The following is a 20,536-nucleotide window of genomic DNA, read 5'->3' as shown; positions in this document are numbered from 1 at the left end:
CAGGCACACACTATCACTACCCCATCCCCAGCACAAGGGAAGGGCAAAACCTCCCTCATCCCATGGCTCTCGACACCGGGAAGCGGCTCCTCAAGGACCTTCAGGGGCGGGAAACGGCTGCGCCCGACCCATAGGCGGCTCCTTTCGGGTCCTCCCGGGCTCCTCCCCGATGCCCTTCGGCTCCTTTCGGGTCCCTTCGGCTCCTCCCCGATGCCCTTCGGGTCCTTCCGGCTCCTTTCGGGTCCGCCCGGGCTCGTCCCCGACGCCTTTCGGCTCCTCCCGGGCTCCTTTCGGCTCGGCTCGGCTCCTCTCGGCTTCTCTCGGGCTCCTCCCTGTCCCTGGGCGGGCGAGGCGGAGCGAAGCGGTCGCCCTTCCCCTCAGCCCGTCCCGGATCCCGGCGGTGGCGGCTGTGTGGGTGCCGGGGTTTGTCCCTTCTCCAGCAGCAGCCATGAAGTCTCTGTGCCTCGTCACGGTGGGGGTCCTGTCCATGACGCTGCTCATCGCCAGCATCTCCTTACTGGTGGCACACGTCTTCCAGAGAGTGGTGGATCTGCAGGTGAAGCAGGTGAGATCGCGGGCTGATCCCCCCCCATCCTCCTGACTGGTTTATTCCCTATCGGAATAATCCTGGGAGGAGGGGGAGGGCGGCGTTTTCTGTCTCCTTTGCACCAACTGTGGGTGAAGCAGTGAAGCCCTCCCTGCCCTGCACCTCCCAGCAGGGCTCCGGCTGCACGGAGCTGGGTGAAAACGGAGTCAATCCGAATCAAGAGATGGCTTCACTGTCCCTGGAGCAGCAGGTGTGGTGAGGAGGCCTCTCCGGAGCAGCAGGGACACCTAATGCCCACCTCCTCTTCTGCCATCCCTCTGCAGTCCCATGGATTTCTCCATGTTCTGCTGCTCCTTTCCTGCCAGAGGTGCCAGGGGCTGGGACACGGGGTGGCTTCCCGGGCTGGGTGGTGACAGCCAGTTAGCTCAGCCTGCTGGTAAGGGCTGTTTGTAGTGTGCTTTGGGGACACCCATCCCAGCCTTCTTGTGAATGCAGAGCCCGTCGCTGTTCATGCTCTGCCAAAGGTTTTGTGGCTCTCACATCCTGGCTCTTTGCATTGATCCAGTGAGGAAAGTCAACTGCCTCACTGTTAGTGTCCCAAACTTCACAGGAGAAATGCTGCTGCTTGGCTGTTTTGTCTTAAAATAGCTGTGAAGCAAGTAAATGAATAATTTATCTACCTAGCCTGAGGAATATATCATCTTCTCTGTCATTCTGACTGAGAAGCCAAGAGAGCTAACAAATGAAGTGATTTGACCCGTGCTGTTGTCTTAACTGGTGACCCAAGTCTGCTGTTCCCTCGTGATGTCCTCACCAATGTACTGTTGGGGTACTGACAGGGAGCATTTCCTAACATAGAAGCTGTATTGTCTTCACAGAATGTTTAGGAAGAGACCTCCAAGCTCATCCAGTCCAACCTTTGACTAACACCAGCCAACTACTAAACCCTGTCCTTAAGGACCAGGTCCAAATGCCTTTTAAATGCCTCCAGGGATGGTGACTCCACCACTGTCCTGGGCCATTCCAATGCCTGACAGCCCTCTTAGTGAAAATATATTTCCTAACAACCAGCCTAAGCCTCCCCTGGCACAGCTTCCATCCATTCCCTCTGCTCCTTTCACAGTTTACTAAGGAGAGGAGGCTTTTTCCCTCCTCCACTTAGCAGTTTTAGGGTGGCAGATAGCTTAAAGCAAGTTGTGACACTTTGAAGCGTGCCTGGAAACTTCAGGGGATAGCCAAAAAAAAAAAAGGTTACCATGAGATAAGGTGTCATGCAGCCTGCCAGCATCATCTGCTCCTCAGAAACTGCTCCCACAGCTCCTCCTGCAGTGTCTGTTCTCAGGTAGGAGCCTCTGCCATGCTGGAGAGTAGCTTGGGTAATGGAGGGTTTATCCTGAAGTCATTTGTTTGGCAGTCTGAAAGCCAGGTGTGAAGTGATGTGTTAATGTATGCAAAGCTGTGTGCAAATCAACCCATATCACTGCAGCATTGCATTGGTGTGTGCAGTTCCATCTCCCTGGGCCTCTCCTCTAAAGGAGTCTCTCACCTTCTGCATCACAACAGAAGTTCTGATTTCAAGCCTACCTCATGCTCTTATTAAAAGAGCAGTAGGGTAAAAAATAAAAGCTTTGGTGGGAGTGTAGAACAGTGAGGAATTAGATGTGATCCTCCTTACACATGTGATCTCCTAGCTGCTTTCTCCTCAGCCCTGGTGGTTGCTTACATAAGGCTGAGTTGGTATTCCCTCAGCAGAGCTTTCAGTAATGCAGGATAAAGTTCCCAGAGCTCAGTCTTGTTCTGCTTACCACTCTTCAGCTCGTGCTGGTGGCCATCTGGATTGCATGGAATCAGGCATCCTGCTCCCTGTGCCAGCCTCTGACTCCTTCCTGGCCTTCTCCAGGAGCCACACACACACGGACTGCAGAAGAACAGCTTTCAGCCCCAAAGCAGTGTGCTCCATTCACTCTGTTGATTCAGCTGCTTTCCACTTGTGCTTTACCCCACATGAGCATCTCCTCATTTCTCTGTGCTCTAGAAAAATGCTTGTCTCTTGTGTAGCCATGGATGCAGTTTAGAGTATCTCATGCAAATAGACACATTTCAATTTGCCTTTGAAATGTGGCTAGACTTGAGCTTTTCCAGCTCTCTGCAGCCCAAGGCATCTGACATGAAATGTTGTCTCAGCACTCTGGCCCTTAATGTTTAGGAGTCAAAAGGCCACAGAGGAGATTTTGTCCCTTGATTTAGTTGATGTGTTGATGTTTTCTTGTTGTTCAGTGTGAAATACTACAGCTCTCAGCACAGTTTGGTGTGGAGGGTTAGATGAAGGATCAGTTGAGATGCTCCCAAGGTGCAGGGTCAGAGAAGTCTGCTGGTGTTGGTTTGAACTGTTACCCCATGACTTCTCTTAAAAGTTGTTATTAAGTTCTGTCCTAGATTAACTCGTGAAACTGTGTCCTGGGATTAGAACATTTTGCAGCTCCAGGGGAAAAAACTGATATTTAATTTCCTGTGTAGATTCCAAATATCTTCAGTACCATTTCCCACCCCTGCTGTCACTGTCAACAACAGTTGTGTTTGGGAGGGGAGGCTTGATTTTTATTTCCTCTGTGTGAAGCCTGGTCAAGACAGGAAAACACTAAAGAATGAGGCAGCTGCAGACTGAGGGCTGGCATGATAAATAAAGTCAGTGGGAAGGATGCTTTGGTACACTTGGAATGGGCTTGGAGTCCATGTGGGAAGGAGAACCTCTGCTGTGCTTCTGAGTCAAGGCAGGGGATGACACTATCCACAGCCTGAGGTTGTGCTCCTGCAGCAGGTACATCCCTGCATCTCTCTGGGACAGGAGCTCTGAGCCTGATGCTTCTCCAGGCTGCTCCTGCAGGGCTGGTGTCTGACTTGAGCTTTCTAAATACTTTTAATCTGTGTCTCTTGTTCTTGCGTGTAGTTGTATCAAAAGGTCTGATTCTCTGGCCTGGTGCAGCACAGCAGCAATAACTACTGAGGAGCTGTATCTTTCACATACTTCAGTTTAAAGAGCAGTCCAGTGATCTGATATCTGATACCTCAGCCAAAGCTGATAAAAAACCCAAACAGTCCCAGTCATGTAACATCAGAGACTGCTCTGGTGGGGAGGAGGGTCAAACTTGAGGGGTGCAGACATATCTTTTGCTCAAAAATACGTGCTTATGTTTTTCTCTCTGGTCCAGGCTGTGTCATATCATGAGATAGACCCAAATATCCCTGGTACCATTTGTTGAAAAACAGAAAAGAGCTTACTGTGTTTTGTTACTCAAGAGTTTCCTGGGACTCTATCTGAATCCAGCCCAGAAGTTCATGGATCTGGGTTTACGACTGGGGCTGTCACTGCACAGAGCTATAGACATGTCATTTCTGTGGGAAACCCAAATGGTGGTGTGCAGATCCAGGGAAAAAAATAATCACTGGATGACTTGGTTTCACTCCCCCTTTTGCTCTGTAGCCCATTTCCCAGGGCATCACTTGTGATTTCAAAATCTCAGTTCAAATCTTTGTATTTAAACCAACCTGCCAGAGAAAAGCTCTTGGGTTTCTCTCTGGCTAGTGCTGTAATCTGGTGCATGGGTGTGTATGTAGATGGTGAGGCAGAAACCCATATTAGATTTAGGGCTGCTGCTTTGTCTTGGGGACCTTCTGGTTTTCAGCTGAGCTCAGGAGAGGGAAACAGCAGACCTGGTCTCCCTGCACATCATAAACATGATCCCTCTGTCATAAAGCATGGGCTGGAGCCTGAAACTGGGATGAATATGACCAGAATGCATTTGTTTTTATTTAAAACATTGCCCATTCAGACTGAATAATAATCTCTTGGTTTAGTTGCTTCATATGAGAGATATATGAGCAAGAGATGGGTGTCCTTAGTAGCTGCCAGGGAACAGGTCAGATTCCAAGGTATGGATGGTTAGGGTCAAGACAGGCAATAGTTTTTGTTTAATTTTGTTTAATTTTGTTTAATGCCTGTTCAACCACTGTTATGTTTAACTGTGTCAAGCTCACACCTGCTGTGTTCAATGCATGTGAGAGGTGTGAGTTGTTGACAGCTTAGGAAAGGAGCAAACATCAGCAGTTCAGAACACCAGCACCTCTGAAATAATTGACTTTGTAATGTGGTTATTTGCAAATGGAGAAGAACTATCATGGCCATCTGTAGGTGAGTTAAATACCTGGCTGCCTCACCCCCAGCCCTTTATGGTGGCATCATGGGAATGCTGTGCCTGAGCTGGGGACAGTTTCTGTTCCTCACCCTACAAACCAACTTCAGGAGGGCTGTGTCTCAATGCAGGGCTGAGCCTCCTTGGCACAGATCAGGAGAAAACAGGATCACAGGCATGAGGCTGCATAGGGAATTGTACATAAGAGGTGCTGCTAGATCCAAAGAAATGCACAAACCTCCTGAAGCATGCTTAAAATACATTATTTTTTGTGATGTGCACAGAATACATGGTTTGAAATTACCAGAGGAGAACGGGCTGTGAATGCAAAGTGCTACCAGCTGGGCTGGCTTCCATTCCTGCTCAGCAATGCTGCTGCATGCTCTTACCCCAGGTTAGGTTTTTGCTGGCACAGGATCACTGTTTAATAGCTGCTAAGCCTTCACTCTGAGAAATGACAGGCAGAAGGATTTGTGGGAAGAAGTGGAACAACAGACCCAACAGAATGTATGGTCCTAATCTGCAAGACATTGTAACACCTGTCTGATCTTGTTGCTATTTAGTGAGATGCTCCAAAGTAAAAAAAGTATTTATAAACATTTATAGAAATGGGGTCTTGGCCCTGAGTGCCTGTGCTTGTTCTGAGGGCACTGAATTCCTGTGGGAAAGCTGGGGAGGGGCTTTTCATCAGAGGGGGTGGTGACAGGACAAGGGGCAATGGTTTGAAACTGACAGAGGGGAGATGTAGGTTAGAAATCAGGAAAGTAATGCTCACCATGAGGGTAGTAACACACAGGGTGCCCAGAGAAGCTGTGGCTGCCCCATCCCTGGCAGTGTCCAAGTCCAGGTTGGATGGGGCTTGGAGCAACCTGGGCTGGTGAGAGGTGTCCCTGCCCATGCAGGGGGTTGGGACTGGATGAGCTTTAAGGTCCCTTCCAACCCCAAACAGTCTGGGATTCTGTGAATTCCTCTCTCTCCTATAAATACCCTACAGCAGCCATCATTAACAGCTCACCTGTCTTTCTGTCGTTTCAGGGAACAGTATTGAAAAATGGCACGGAGACCTTTGAAGCCTGGGAGGATCCTCCTCCACCAGTCTACATGCAGTTCTACTTCTTTAATGTGACAAATCCTTTGGAAGTTCTGCAAGGTGACACTCCTCTTGTGGAGGAAATAGGGCCCTACACCTACCGGTAGGACCATTTTGCTGTCTTATTTCACTAAACCTCCTGTGTGTGAAAGCCAAAAAGTGGGATCCAGAACATTTGGCATCCTATTCTAGGAGAAAACCTAAATGTTAATATGTGAGAAGTTTGTTCAAGGCAGCAGGGTGACACACCACCCAGAGAGTACAACTAGAGTGACATCTGGAGAACCTGCAATCAGTTTTGGATGAAGCCGGTGGCTTCTGTCAGATCTGGGGCAAGATTTTGCTTGTGTGCTACTGATCCTCAGCTGCTGAACACAGAGGAAGTTCCTTGCATCCTAGCCTGCTATCTTATGAGAGTGAAAACAGTGACTGGTTGGGTGATGTCTGGGGAGAGGAGTGTTGCATAAAGCATGACTCATGTTCCCTCAGAAACTACTTCCTAGCTGAAGTTGCACAATTCACATGAACAAAAATGTGGTCAGAAAACCAGATAGAGTGTGGTACCACAGGGGTCTTCCTCAGCCAGCCCTGAATAGAAAATTGACTTAGATTCAGACATAGCTACCATGCTTGCAGACAGCTGGACTTCCTGAGGCCACATGCAGTGTTGGAGCTTATCAGGCTCCTGAACTCTCCTTCTGTGTGGTATGGCTGCACACGGAGAGCCTGAGTCTGCTGCATGGGAAGAGGCTGTGAAGTCACTTTACAACTGGGTTATCCTTCAGAGCTTCATTCTGTCTACTGCATGCAGCAGCACTCCTGGGGCAGGGAGCTTTATACTCTTTGAGGTCACAGGGGGATGAGAACCATAGCAAAGGGCTTGATTTCTCAGTGTCACACATGCTCCTTCAGACCAGTGCCAGAAAGAGTTGTCTTTACCTAAGCTGCAAAATGACCAGAATCTTGTTTAGTGCTTGAAAAAAATACTTTGGAATAGAAGGGAGAGCCTTTATGGGAGCCTTGGTCTCTGCAGTGTGTATTACCACCCTGTTTCTTTCCTCCCACACCACAGCTTTTCTTCCCTCTCTGCAATCAGGCTTTTCCCCATCTCCCCTGTACTCTGCACGGTGTCTCCTTGAGCTTGGGCAAACCACATGGGATAATTTGGCAAATACCTTGTAGGAGATAAACCAAGAGAAAAGATACATAAGTTTTGGAGTTGAGAGGGATGGAGGGGCTGGTGGAGTTGAGAGGGATGGAGGGGCTGGTGGAGCTGAGAGGGATGGAGGGGCTGGTGGAGCAGCTGTCTGGGCTGTGCTGTGCTAGGGGCTGGCTCTGAGCAGCTCTCTCCAGGTTGTTTGTTGTGGTGGGAGGGAAGCTGCCTGTTCAGCCCTGCCTCACTCAGTGGCTCCTGGCTTGTTTGGTTAGCCCAGTTCTGACATGTCTGAGCAGGAGTCCATGGTGCTGTCTGCTCAGCCTGAGAGAAGCAGGAGGAAAGTTAGGAAGTGGAGGGCTCTTTTCCAGCAGATTCTTGAATCCTGGCTGAGCTGTTGCTGTTGGCTGTGCCAGACTGTCAGGGGTGGGTGGAGGGAAAGAGGCACCTGGGAGGATAAAGGAGAAGGGAGGGATGCTGCAGACATACTGCATGCTGGAGCCAGAGAATAAATAACCAAGTTTGTCACACAGCCCCCATGCAGCAAAGGGTTAAAGACTGACTTCAGTTTGGCATGGGGCAGAACACCTGAATTCCCTAGCATGCAGTGCAGGGCTGAGTGTTTTTATAAAACAGGGCACTGGGGGGAAAGGCTGGAGGTGAAGTGGCCCAAAGAAGCAGAGAGAAAAATCTGATGAGCAGCAGAGAGGAGGTGGGGTGAATCAAGAGAATCTCTGTCTACCTCTTGTTTCTGCAGTTCATAGCTTTGAGCACCAGGCATTGTAAACCCAGTTAGTACAGAGGGAGATTCTGTAACAACCATGTAGCACTGCTTGTGTTTTTAAATCCTGGAAGCTGAATTTGCAGCATATTAAATACTTCATTATAAAGTGCAAGCTGCTTATCTGCCCAAGCCCACTGAGTCCCAGAGAACACCTGAATATTGTCCATTTAGAGCTTTTTGTCTTTAACATCTAAAGTCCTCCTGCTCATATCCCTAATCAGGGAGTATTGTTTTCCTCTCCAGCCCCTTTAGAGTTGGAGAGGCTTCTCGGGGTAACTCTGGCCTGTTTTAGGGGCAGCACTTCACAACTGTCCATTCCCATCCCCTCAAGCCAAGCCCCAGAGGCTCTTGCCAAATCAAGCTGGAAGTGTTGCCAGACCAAAATGTTGTGGTGGGGTAGGGCTGCTGAGGAGTGGTAGGGCTGCTGAGGAGTGGTAGGTAGGCTGCTTGTGTGAAGAGAAATGGTTGGTTTCTAACAAAAACAGTTCCAGACAGCTCTGCAGAACTTTTTTTTTTGTTTCTTGTTTGTAAAAGGGTAGTGACAATGGACTGAATTATGGCTATGAGATGCTTTTCAGGGTAATTAAGATCTGACTTCCTCCTCAGGTAGCATTTGATGTTTCTTGCCAATTGCACTTGCTTGTCAGCAGTCCTGGGCTTTATGGTGCTCGTCTGAGTGCTTAAACAGTAACAGAAGCAACCTCCCAGGCCATGGGTAGTTCATAGCAAAAATTCAGTTGAGTTTCTGTCATGTCCAGAATTCCTGCCTGAGAATTAAAGGAGAACAAAAATAAGACTTGTTCTGTGGTCATAAGCCCAGAAGTCCTAGTGCAAAGTACTCTGAAGCCAGCTGAAAGATTCTGGTAGATCTCAGGTCAGGTTAGTGAGACTCAGATGAAGCCTACATCCTCGTGTCCCTAGGACTGAATTTTGCCTGCAGCAAAGGGGAAAAAGTTTCATTTTCAAATTGGACTTCAAAGAAAGTTTCTCTAAATCCTTCCTGTACTGTCTGAAATTCTTCTCTTTCTTTCCTTGGAGGTTTCTTAAGATGAGGCAAAAAAATAGTATGTGGGGTGTCGTTTTTGGAAGCACCCCGTGAAGTCTGATTCAGCTTACACTGACACAAAGGGGGGTTCTGGTTCTGACAACATCAGTAGCAAAAATGGATCTACTCCTAATGAGCTGTCAGTCCTCCCCTTTATGTGCTTAAAGCAGTAGCATAGCCAGGAGTTGATTGCAATTGATCTTATGTGTGCTTGGTTAACCTGATTAGAGAACAAACTCTTGTTTTTCAGGGAATACAGGCCAAGAGTGCATGTTCAGTTTTTGGACAATGGTACCAGGGTTTCTGCTTTGAATCCAAAGACATATGTGTTTGAACCTCAGATGTCAGTGGGAGACCCTAAAGTGGACCTGATCAGAACAGTTAATATTCCTGCAGTGGTGAGTTCTTCTTCATTTCTGCTTGGAAATCATCCTCACCCACTTTGTAACCAGCAGCTTCTTGCTGCAGACTCTCTGTCCCTTTGTGGTAGATAAACATGATTGAAGAACAAGAGAGGCAGCTTGTATCTGGGGCAGATACTGGGTTCAGTTCTGGTTTGGACTGTTTGGAGGGGGGTTCTATGCCTCTTGTAGTCTTCGTGCCTCACTCTTGCCCTGGGAGTTGTCACACATTTCAGAGAAGAGCAGAAATCAGGCTTGTTGTTGGGTTTCAGTGGGTAAGTGAAACCAGGCAATCAGTGGTGTCAGATGCACAGGAGGAACTGTGACTTTTGGATGAGCAAATCTGGAATGCCTGGGGTTATTCTTGTCAAAACTGCAAAGATTGCCTCCAAGTCTGCATCTCAGATTTTCTTAAAAAGTAGAAATTAGAAGGTTTTCAGCTACAGGTGAATGAAAAGGTGCTCTCAGAATAAAACTGAAAATAAAACATGCACCCCAAAACTGTATTAGGTGAAAGTACTCTGCAAAGAAATTCTCCTTTTGGTGACCAGAGGCAGGCCATTATTTTTGGGATGGTCTGAGAATAAGCAGACCTAAAGCTGTCCTACCTTCCAGAGGAAGTCAGACTGTACTAAAATACTTGTTGGTTGTGTAACTAAGCCTCCCCTCCCCAAATTGCTTCATTAACATAAATTCTGGGGTACATTAACTTCTAATTTTCCCCCAGTATTTCCAAAAAGTGTTGTCTGGTTTTATGGATGAGTGCATGAATACACTGTTAGTAGTAGATAGGACTCAGCTTACTAGAAGTTGCAAACTATTTACAGTTCCTCACAGGCATTTGAGTCATGGCAAGTATTACCTCTGGCTCAGACTTCTAACTGTGATGTGCTGCAACAGGCAGTGCTGGAAGAACTACAGGTTGGTTCACTCAGGGAAGATTCCCTTCTTTTTTTTTTGTCTTTTTTTCAAGAAACATTGTAAAATCACTTGGCAGCTAGAAAGGGAATAAACATTGATGTTATTTGCATTTTGGAGAAATGGCTGACTCTTAGATGTAAACCATATCTTCTAAAGGTGAAGGAAGACATGTCTGTGACATACCTGTGGAATTCAGGCTGTTTAGAAAGCAGTTTTGCAAATTTCATGTAAAATCCATTCTGAGGACTATGGCATGGAACTGGGCTGGTCGTGTGCCAGTGCCAGGCTGAACAGGAATCTGCAAGAGAAAAGCCAAAGAACCAACCCCTAAGGCAGCACATCCCTTGGCCCCAGTGGAAACAATAAAACTAAAAGTGCAGTTGAAACGGGGCCAGTGCTGAGATGTGTCTGTGTGCCTGTGTTTGTCTGCAGCTGGTGTTGTTTGTTCTACAGCAAATGTGACTCCTGCTCCTCTCATTCATCCCCTGGCAGGCTGCCATGGAGTGGAGCAGGTTAACCTCTCTGCAGCTTGCCACTGAGGTGCTGCTGGTTCTGTACCAGGAGTCCCTCTTCACAGTTCACACTGTTCATGAGCTGCTGTGGGGCTACAAGGACAAACTCCTGTCCACCATCCACCTCCTGCGTCCTGAGGTTGACCCAGTGTTTGGGTTCTTCAGTAAGGTAACTGCTGCTTCAGGTGGGGAAGGGGGGACACTGCTGCAGCTGAGAAGGATGTGCTTGGAGTGAGGCCAGGAGGCTGCAGGGACAGGAAAAGGAGGTTTCCTCTTCAGTTTGGCTGTATCTAGGCCCTGGCTGGTAGCACAGCTGGGAGTGTTTTATCTGGCTGCCCTTTATCACCTATGGATAAGCTCTCCAAGGGTGGATGGAAATCTATTGCCTGTGCTTGCTGGAGTAACATGAGCTTTGTGGGGCTGGCTGTGCAAACTACAAGAAAAATTCCTCACCAGTTTGTTTACTAAATGATGAAAATGAGACAGTATGTCTGTGCTGGAGCCATCACTGGCTTCCACAGTGTTTCTGGTTGCATGGGGCTCTGGGGACTCCTTGTTCCCTGGGCAATCAAGCCCAGTCACTCAGTTATATTCAAGGTGGGGCTAAATGAATTACACTTATCTCTGGAAGACTCCATCTCCTCAGGTGGATTTGAAGTGATGACAGCTTAAATTCCTGCCCCCCTGTTGTAGCTCCCAGCCAGGTGTTACAGAATGAGTGATTAAAAATTCATCTTTCTGTTGGCAGATGAATGGAACTGATGATGGAGAATATGTTTTCCTAAGTGGGGAAACAGACTACCTCAACTTTTCAAGGATTGTGGAATGGAAAGGAAAAGAGTAAGTCTTCCAGTGTGATCTGGCCTCTGTCAGAATCTGCCCCATTTCACACCTTGGGTGAACATAAGTATTGTTTACAAAAAAGGAAAAGGTCCTCTTATTCTGAGGATGGTGGCAGCTCATAGCAGCTATAGCTTCTGACCAGCCCCCTGGTATTTTGATTTTTGTCATTTAACTATGAAAGGAAGAAGCAGACTGCCTGGGACATCTTGTGCCTGGGTATCTAACTCTTCTTCAGCAGACAGTGTGTGTTACCAAGAAGTCAAAGCTGAGCTACCTAAAGCAACCTTCTCCCATTAAACAAAACATCTGCCAGCAATTACATGTATGGGAGGAACTCTTGCAGACATCATCTTGCTTGCCTGGCACTAGTTTAAGGAGACTACAGATGCAATAAACCCCATTTTAATCCCCTTTTTAGTTGGCAGAGCCAAGGCAAGAGGACTTAGCACTGTACAGATTTGATTCTTGTTTGCTTAGACCATTGCTCAAAGATCTTTTAACCTTAACTGTGTGTGCTTGGTTTTCTTCAGATCATTGAGCTGGTGGACAACAGAGGCATGTAACATGATCAATGGCACAGATGGGACAGCCTTTCACCCACTGATCAGCAAAGATGAGAACATTTACATCTTTTCTTCAGATTTCTGCAGGTAAGGAGAAGAAAATGTCACTCAGACTTTAAATCAGAGCACTTATGTCCATTCCTCTGAACTTTCATGTTAGGCTGGTAGGTTTCCTCCTGTGACTTTATTTAACAGTATGAGTGTTCTGCATTTATTCACAGGATGAAGGATGAGAGAGAGATAGCAAAACTCCCCAAACCAATCTGTATCAAGTTAAGGTTGTGCTATTTTCCAATAAAGTGAAAAATCTGGAAACTGACTGGAAAGAGACTGGTCTGCCCTGTAGGGCTAGTGGAAGGGAGGGGTGGGAGGTTCTATGTGAACCTTGCCCAAGGCTTCTTTCCTCCAACATCTCCCTCTGTGCCCTGCCTTTTTGGAGAACTGGGATTGCCCTCTTCAGACATTCATGACTTGACAAATATCTGCATCTTGTTTGAAATGCAACAAGATGCAGAAAGTCTTTGTGCTTCCCTCCAGCTTGTCTCTTCCCTTGGCCATTTTGCTCTCTGTGAAGAAGAAAACCAATCTGAAATTTTCTGTTGGAATCAACCCAGATGTGTGTTACACTGAGTTCAGGACTTGCAAATTGTCTTCCTTGAGCCTGTTCCTTTTCTTGTCCCTCTCAGCAGCATGGACCAGCACTGTCTCACACAACATGCAATAGCAACCTGGGGACCAGAGTGAGACCCTGAGCTGCTGAAGGCAGGCATCAGGCTCCGTGCAGCAGCACAGCTGGCACAGGATTGTCTGTTTTGTGCAGCCCCAGATGTGTGTGTGAACAAAAGCCTAATAAATTTCATGCAGGGGGTCATTGGAATGGGCTTAAACCAAACCTCCAGCTGACTGTAACCTTAGGCAGCAGGAAAGAGACATCTGCAGCAGGTGTTAGTATGTTCTCAAGACTACCAAATGCAGGTCTGGCTTTTCTCCCTTGCAGATCTCTGTACCTGGTGTATGACAGCTCAGGAGCTGTGGCAGACATCCCAACCTACCGCTTTGTGCCCTCTGCCATGGTGTTTGCCAACACCACAGTGAACCCAGACAATGCTGGCTTCTGTGTGCCACCAGGAAACTGCCCTGGCACTGGTGTCCTCAACGTCAGCATCTGCAAGCAAGGTATGGTACCAGGGGCTGGAAGCAGGAGCTGGAAGGACACCAGGGAGGGACATATTTCTCTTTTCTGTCTGAACTCGAGGAGGACAGTTTGGTGAGGCCTGTTGGGTTGTGACTGTGCTCAGTGAAATCTGCCACCAACAAGTGGTTGTTTGGGTGTGAAATGCATCTGAGGGGATGTTTCTGGCAGGTGCTCTGTGCTCCAGCAACTGCTTAAATCAAGGAATCAGGAGGAAGTGCCAGGATCCACACTGAATAACTTGGGCCATTATCCTCTGCTTTTATCCAGGCAGCTGTCACATCCCAGTAGTTAAATAAAAACAGTGCAAAAGCTTGCAAGCTTCAGACATGAAGCTGTGCTGATGCTGCATGCAGGAAAATTTTCTTGTTCTGAAGATGAAGAGTCAGAGTGTTGAATCTGTAGCTCCAGAGTGGACTTTTCACTGTAAATGGCACAGTGGGGAGAGTTTCAAGGTCCTCAAAAACCTCCTCAGATCCTGCTCTGCTTTTTGAGGTGGTGACTTGCTCTGTTTTCACATTCCAGGTGCTCCAATCTTTATATCAGCTCCACATTTTTACCAAGCAGATCCAAAGTTTATAAAGGACATAGAGGGCATGAATCCAAAAAAGGAATATCACGAGACATTTCTGGACATCAATCCTGTAAGTGCAGCCTTTTTAAAAGATACCAATAAAGATTCAGTGGTTGCTGGGCTTGGTTTAGATAGTATGTGAGGGATGCAGAAGTGTGATGATCATGTCTTTCATGGAAGTTTACAGACTTGTTGGTATTCACACCATGAAATGTCAGACATGAAGGGAGCTTGCAGCTGATGATCTGTGGTTTGCACTTGTGGTTTAACCCTGGCAGGCAGCTAAGCACCACAAAAACCTCAGGTTGAGATAAAGATTCTTTAATAGGATAAAAAAAAGAAAAGGAAACAAAGATTAAACCAAGAAAAATAAGTGATGCAAAAAAATCCCAGCTGGTTGCCACCAGCCAGTCCTTGAGCAGCAGTAGCCCTGTCAGACTTTCCCTTTGGTTTTCCATCCCTGAACATGATGCAGACAGTGTGGGATATCCCTCTGGCCAGTTTGGGTCACCTCTCCTGCCTGTGTCCCCTCCCAGCCTCCTGCTCACTGGCAGAGCACCCTCAGAATCAGACAAGGCCACGAGGCTGTGTAAGCACTGCTCAGCAGTACCTAAAACACCCAAATGTTATCAGCACTGTTTCCATCACAATTCCAAACCCTAGCCTGATACCAGCCTGATACCATGAGGAACATTAATTCTATCCCAGCAAAACCCAGGGCACTGCTGATCTTTACATCCACACACAGGAATGCAGGTGTAGGGAAAGAGCAAAACCACCACCTGCCCAGTGTGCAGCAGGAGAGCAGTCAGACTCATCCATCACATGGTTCTGTGTAGCTAATGTGGGAGGAGATTGCACCATTCCTCTCTTCAGGCCTAGTGCAGATCCTGCTTGGCGTCTGTGTGGTGCCAGGTTCCTCCTGACTTACCCTCTCCTTCTGTACTACCAGAAGCTGCACCTCTCTCCCCAACCCCCCAGCTCTCCTGCCTAAATTCTGCTGCTGGAATGAGGAAAATCTTCCTGTGCCTCCAGTTGCTGTAGTGGTGGCATTGCAGTGAGAGGATTGCATTTCTCATGCTCTCTGTGGCCATACACACCCCCTGACTGTGGGCAGTATCTGGTTTTCATCCCTCAAAAAGAAAGATTGATCTTGTGGCTGAGTCTGTGCCACAATCAAAGCAGAACAAAGAGCTACAGGTGGTGGCTGTTTCCAAAACTACTGGGGAGGGAACGAAGGAAAGGAGAGGAAAGGAAGGAGGGAGGGGGGGGATCTCTCTGAAAACAACAATAAGTGGGTCTTGCCTTGCCTTGCCTTAAGTCCACACCAGTGTAAATGCTAGTTTTATCCTCTCAGTTCCCATTATTTCACTTTTCCTCTTTTTTTTGACACCCTGGTTTCTTCTCTTCCCCAGCTGACAGGGCTTGTCCTGCGAGCAGCCAAGAGGATGCAAATCAACGTTCATGTCAGGAAGTTACCAGAGTTTTTGTAAGTGTTCTCTGTTGCCACTTAGGTATCTCAGATCTGATTTGATATTCACAATTAATTTGCCTGCAGTGTTCACATGGAATGGTGGTTGGAGAGAACAAGGAGGGAGGGCACATTTGATCAGCTGGAGGGAAGTACCCTGCTTGTGACTGCACTGGTGTGATAAAGAGAATTCCTTGTGCAGTAGCTTTGGCAGTCAGTATAACCCTGCAGATGGGAGCAGTGTGCAGTGTGAGTAAAATGCCCCATTTCTTTGTTGCAGGTGGATTCTGCCAGGTTTTCTGTGTGTCCCAGTTTGGGGGGATGTCCCCAAGATGCATCCCAGTTGTGCAGTGCTACCAATGCCTTCATCTCATGTCATTCTGGCACATTGATTTACTCATCACCAATGTTGTGTGATAGCTGTTCTTCAAAATCAGCTTCTGAGCTGATTTTTTAATTTTTTTGCACCACTTGCAATATATATTACAAGTAAAAAAGAAGTATTTTATCTGCCCAGTCCTCCTGGGAGGGCTGGTGATGTTTCTCCAGCATAGCACCACCTTGTTTTCTAGTGCCCAGGAGCTGCTGCATTAGCACTGCTTAGGAGTAAGCTGTTATTTCATCCATGCCAAAAGTTGAGGGTTTTTTTCTGCTACACACATGTTGCTTGGACAGTAGTTTCTTTGTCTTCCAAACATGAGTAACCTTCAACATCAGCTAAGCTTAACATTCCTGCTGATGGGCACAAATCTGTCATTAATGAGCCTCTTATGGACCCTTCTCTTTCTCTCCCTGTCAAGTCCCCAAATCTTCCATTGCTTCCAAAACAGAATTTTTATTCATCTTGGAGACTGAGATTGTTCTGCTTCAACAGGGAGGTGGGAATTTGTAATAAAAGGAGCAGCCTGGAGGTTTTTAGGGACAGCCTCCCTGCTCATTGTTCTGTTATAATGTCTTCAAAACACTCAAAAAGTTGAAAAGTTACAAACCCATGATATCTAATAGTTGCTTTTTTTTACACAGTGAAACAGGCAACATCCGAACACTGATTTTCCCTGTGATGTATATAAATGAGGTAAATATTTTTATTTCCATGCAGCATCATGATTTCTTTATGCTTGCAAAAACAGTGGGTTTGAGCTAACCAGAAAAGAAAATGCTGTTTTTCTTGTTTTACACAGTGGTAGGTAGGAAGCTGTTGCTGTTTCTTAACTACAGTCCTCCTGCTTCTTGTTGACCATAGCATTAAGTTCAGCCCTGCAAAAGATTCTCAGCCAGACACTCCTTTTAATTTCCAAGGTGTTGGCCATGGGGAAGATGTCTGCTCAGATGAAGAGGCAGGAGTTCACAAGATCACATCTTTATGTTTTGAGTAGTCTTTAGTGAATATTCCTGGGCTGCAGTTGGATTGGCTGGGTCCAGGGAGGACTCCAGAGGACTAGTTAATGATACACACCCTTATTCCAAGCCTATATAACATTCCTAAGCTGAGAGTTAAAAAAAATCACTATTTTCTTTTGAAGTGCAGGGTAGATGATCCCTCTGGCCACACAGAGAGCTGAGAATTCTTAAAGGGAAAGTATATCAAGCAATGAAGCAGAGGTGGAGAGCTGGGGCAGTGTTTCCCTACCCCTCACAAAAGTAAAGCAGTCTGATAGAAAGGAAAATCAGAAATAAACTAGTTTTTTTTCCCCATCTCTCTCTTCTCCAGAGTGTTCTGATTGATGAAGTGTCTGCCAACAAACTCAAGCATGTCCTGCTGGAAGCCAATGTAGTGACTGGAATCCCCTTTGTAATCATGGCTCTAGGAATTGTTTTTGGGATTGTTTTTGTTGTGCTTGTGTGCAGGTCCCGGGGAGTCAGTGAAGAGGTAAGCAGCATGTGGATTTGGCCTTGCTTATTCTGTGTCTGCCTGTATTGGATTTTCTTGTTGTTGATTTTGCCTTTTCAGTGTCTTTTCTGCATGCAAACCTTTTTTATATGTTGTTTTTGTTTAAAACGACCTTTCTAGGGAGGGGAAGTTTTAATAGACTCAGAATAAATGCACCAAAACAAAGGAATGGAGCTCATATAAGAAACATGGTAAGGCAGGTTGTATCTTCTGTGCCTAATTCCCTTGCCAGCAGTAGTAAAAAAAAAAATAAATCAGCCTGTCTAGAGGACCCTGAAGGATAAGATGCAGAAATCCACCATATTGGACAGACAGATTTACCCAGAGCCAATCTGGCAGTGTTCTCAGAAGAAACAATTGTGTTGTGCCAGTTATTTTTCAGAATCATAATGCAAATTTATGACCAAAGATGGGATGAATTTTGCAGCCAGCAGCCTGCAGCAGTTTCATCCAGACAGTGCCAGTTTCTACCTCTGTGGCTGAAGAGCTCTGTCATGGCCTGTTGGCATTCAGGCTGCCAGTCATTTTGAAAACTGATGCCCAAATTTCACCCTGGTAGGCAAGGCAGCCAGGTTCAGAAGAGACAAACTGTGGGTCCTCTGGTGAGAGAAACAGACTGGGTACTCTACTGGGCTGTTTTCTCCTTGTAGATGCTGTGGTCTTAGTGTGGTCTTGCTTGCATGGTGTTCCCTAAATACTTTCTAGCAGTGTGAGAAAGCACCCTGGCTCACCCCTGCCTCCAGAGCACCCAGACACACCCTGCACACGCTTTGTCTTAGTGGGTCCTGCTACTGTCACATCTCCAGAGGGACTAGAGGTGTGGCAGCAGTGGTGGCACTTTGGTGGTGAGGTCTGCAGCCTCCTTTCCTCCAGCAGTGGCTCTCAGCAGCAGGTATTTGGCTCCCTGGGCTTCATTCTTTTCATGTTTTCTCTGGGTTCCCCACGCAGGAGGAGTTCCATGAGCAGACACTCTCAGGACTGTGCTTCAGGTTCCTTTACAAGACAGACTGGTACTTTTTCCTTGGAGCTTTTGAGCCTGCCTCTGGCACTGCCAGCTTCAGCTAGAGAGTCTGAACCCTTGCCCTGTCCCCACCTGACATGTACAGCTTGATGCCAGCTCTCCTGAACGTTCCTGAACACTGCAGGGGGGGTTAAAATGACAAAGGGACACCTAAATCCCATGTTCTCTGCATTGCTGGTGTTGCTTTCCCTGCAAACAGTCAGCTGGTTCCAGCTTTCCTTGTGACCCCCTCTCACCAGGGGGGTTATAGAGCTACAGTGAGCCCTGCCCGTGCTGCCAGCCACCTTCTGGAACTTTCCAGTGCAGTGCTGGTTCTCTTTCAGGGAATTGTACTTAGAAGTAGGAACCAAAAGCTTTTTCCTTTCCTGTTTGGAGCCTGACTGGTCAGTCTGCTTCCCCACCACAGAGCCCTCTAATGTGCCACATTTAACTGTGTAATTTTTTTTTTTCTTTCAGGGTACTGCAGATGAAAGGTCCCCACTCATAAGGACATCTTAGTAGATTTTCTTTTAACCTGTGAGCTTGGAGAATAAACTGTTAGAGCTGACCTAATGCCAACCACCACTCCCCAGCATTGCCCACTGTGGAGAAACCATCGTGTCAAGTGTAACTTTTTGTGGGATAGAGATGGAAGAGAAACCTGCACTGTCATCAGGGGAGGAGACTTTCCTTCCCAGCTGAGTTACAGCTTTGAGGCTTCATTTGAAAGCTGCTTGAGATCCTGCTTTTTTCAGCCCCACACTCTCTGTACCTGCACTGACAGCCCTAGAGGAGTGTAACCACTTGATCAGTGACAAACAGCCTGGCTCACCACAGGAATGACACGGGTAAAATTTGGAAATGGCCTTAGGAGTGTGGGCTGCAAAGTACATTCTAGAAACAGGAGGAGGCTGCTGCATCACCCAGCAGCAGCAGAGACTTCTGCAGGCCTGGCCTTGGCTTTTCTGTAAAGTGTTGCCTGCTGCTTACTCCCAGTATGCACTGACTGGTGATGATCAATGCCACTGGTCCTGTCACAAAACTGATCTCTGCAACTAACCCAAAACACTCGAGTGAAACTTGGTGAAGCATCTGTAGTAACCAGATAAAAAGAAGCCAATGAATTTTCCTCACAGACACCTTAACTGTCCTAATTCTGCACAGCATCCCGTTGCATGTTAGCCGTGCGTTTATCCTTCAGGTTTTGGGGTGGGTTTTTTTTCCTTCAACTTAAAAAACAAAACACAATGTTGTTCTTGATGGTGGAGGGTACAAAACTGGTGATCTTTTTTTCCTGGTGTGTGTGTATCAGAGTTACCAGCTGTGTGGTTTAATGGGAATGCACACTTGGCAGTCACTGTTCAGGATCAAAGCACACCTCTGTGTTACAGTATGTGTGGGGCCTTCAGAAGCCCTAACACTTTTTTAACTTGTCAAGTGAAACTTGTTTTAAAAATCACAAAAGTATTTTCTTTTCCCCCAGTGAAAAGAATATTCTGCTTGGGAACTATTTCCATTGGATCTGGATAGTAAAACGTATTTTTAAAATGTATTATTGTCTTCTAAATAGAGACATTGGTTTTTGTATTGTTTTGGTTTGTTGTTGGTTGTTTGGTTTTTCCCCTAGATGATCATATGCTCAGCAGTTTTGTTCATCTGGAGGATGGTGACTGCAGTTATTTATGATCTTTTGTAGCCAAAAGCCACAGCCCAGTGTCCTCACAGCACTGCAGCTGCAGAAGGGCAGAGCTGGTATCCTGGTCAGACATCTCCCTGCCTTGTTGCCTTGAGAGCTCCAAGCTCAGGGAAGCAGAAACTCATCCCAGCTTCCCATAACTCATCATCTCCTTGGAGATGCCTTGGAGCACCCTCTTTATTCAACACTACAGCCTGAAATTGTCACCTTCTCTCCACACCCCCCACCCTGTTGCTGTCGGGGTGTCCAGGCTGACAGTACCACCGTCTGGAACCACTTTGGGAATTCCCTTTGCTCTCCTTGTTCCCAGATGCTGCTCAGGATGCCCGACATCTCTCCTCATTTATGAGGAGAGGCTGAGAGAGCTGGGTGTGTTGAGGCTGGAGAAGAGGAGGCTCAGGGGAGACCTCATCACTCTCTCCAACTCCCTGAAAGGAGGTTGGAGCCAGGTTCAACATTCCAAGTGCCAGCTGCTGCATTTTGGCCACAACAACCCCATGGGGAGCTCCAGAGTGGCAGAAACGGACCTGGAAGGTGACCATGAGCCAGCAGTGTGGCCAAGAATCCCAAGGGCAACGTGGGCTGGTGGCCAAGAGGTCCAGGGAAGGGATTCTGCCCCTGGTGAGGCCACAGCTTGAGTCCTGTGTCCAGTTCTGGGCCCCT

The 20,536-nt window shown here is 47.1% G+C and overlaps 1 protein-coding gene across 3 annotated transcripts; it reads left to right on the top strand.

The window, feature by feature from the left end:
- Positions 1–332: 332 nt before the first annotated feature.
- SCARB2 (scavenger receptor class B member 2) lies at positions 333–19,769 on the top strand. Of its 3 annotated transcripts, none has more exons than XM_008497399.2 (12): positions 333–565; positions 5,773–5,930; positions 9,060–9,207; positions 10,624–10,812; positions 11,392–11,483; positions 12,017–12,136; positions 13,047–13,225; positions 13,767–13,885; positions 15,231–15,304; positions 16,310–16,361; positions 16,998–17,156; positions 18,655–19,769. In XM_008497399.2, exons 1-12 carry the CDS (start codon positions 449–451, stop codon positions 18,694–18,696), a joined length of 1,449 nt encoding a protein of 482 aa, XP_008495621.1. In that variant the 5' UTR covers positions 333–448; the 3' UTR covers positions 18,697–19,769. The 3 variants fall into 3 exon arrangements, with proteins under 3 accessions (XP_008495621.1, XP_030305890.1, XP_030305891.1); XM_030450030.1 differs by lacking the exon at positions 18,655–19,769 and adding an exon at positions 17,298–17,377; XM_030450031.1 differs by lacking the exon at positions 333–565 and adding an exon at positions 677–914.
- The last annotated feature ends 767 nt before the right edge of the window (positions 19,770–20,536 follow it).

This window comes from Calypte anna, chromosome 4A (genome assembly GCF_003957555.1).
Source record: "Calypte anna isolate BGI_N300 chromosome 4A, bCalAnn1_v1.p, whole genome shotgun sequence".
NCBI lineage: Eukaryota > Metazoa > Chordata > Aves > Apodiformes > Trochilidae > Calypte > Calypte anna.
The sequence above is the reverse complement of the archived record's forward strand: the minus strand, read 5'-3'. Positions and strand labels throughout refer to the sequence as shown.

Excerpts from the sequence above, each read along its gene's own strand:
- SCARB2 (XM_008497399.2), top strand. The coding sequence starts at position 449 with ATGAAGTCTCTGTGCCTCGTCACGGTGGGGGTCCTGTCCATGACGCTG. Across the intron at positions 5,931-9,059 it reads ATAGGGCCCTACACCTACCG|GGAATACAGGCCAAGAGTGC; the intron begins GTAGGACCATTT and ends CTTGTTTTTCAG. Across the intron at positions 15,305-16,309 it reads AGGAAGTTACCAGAGTTTTT|TGAAACAGGCAACATCCGAA; the intron begins GTAAGTGTTCTC and ends TTTTTTACACAG.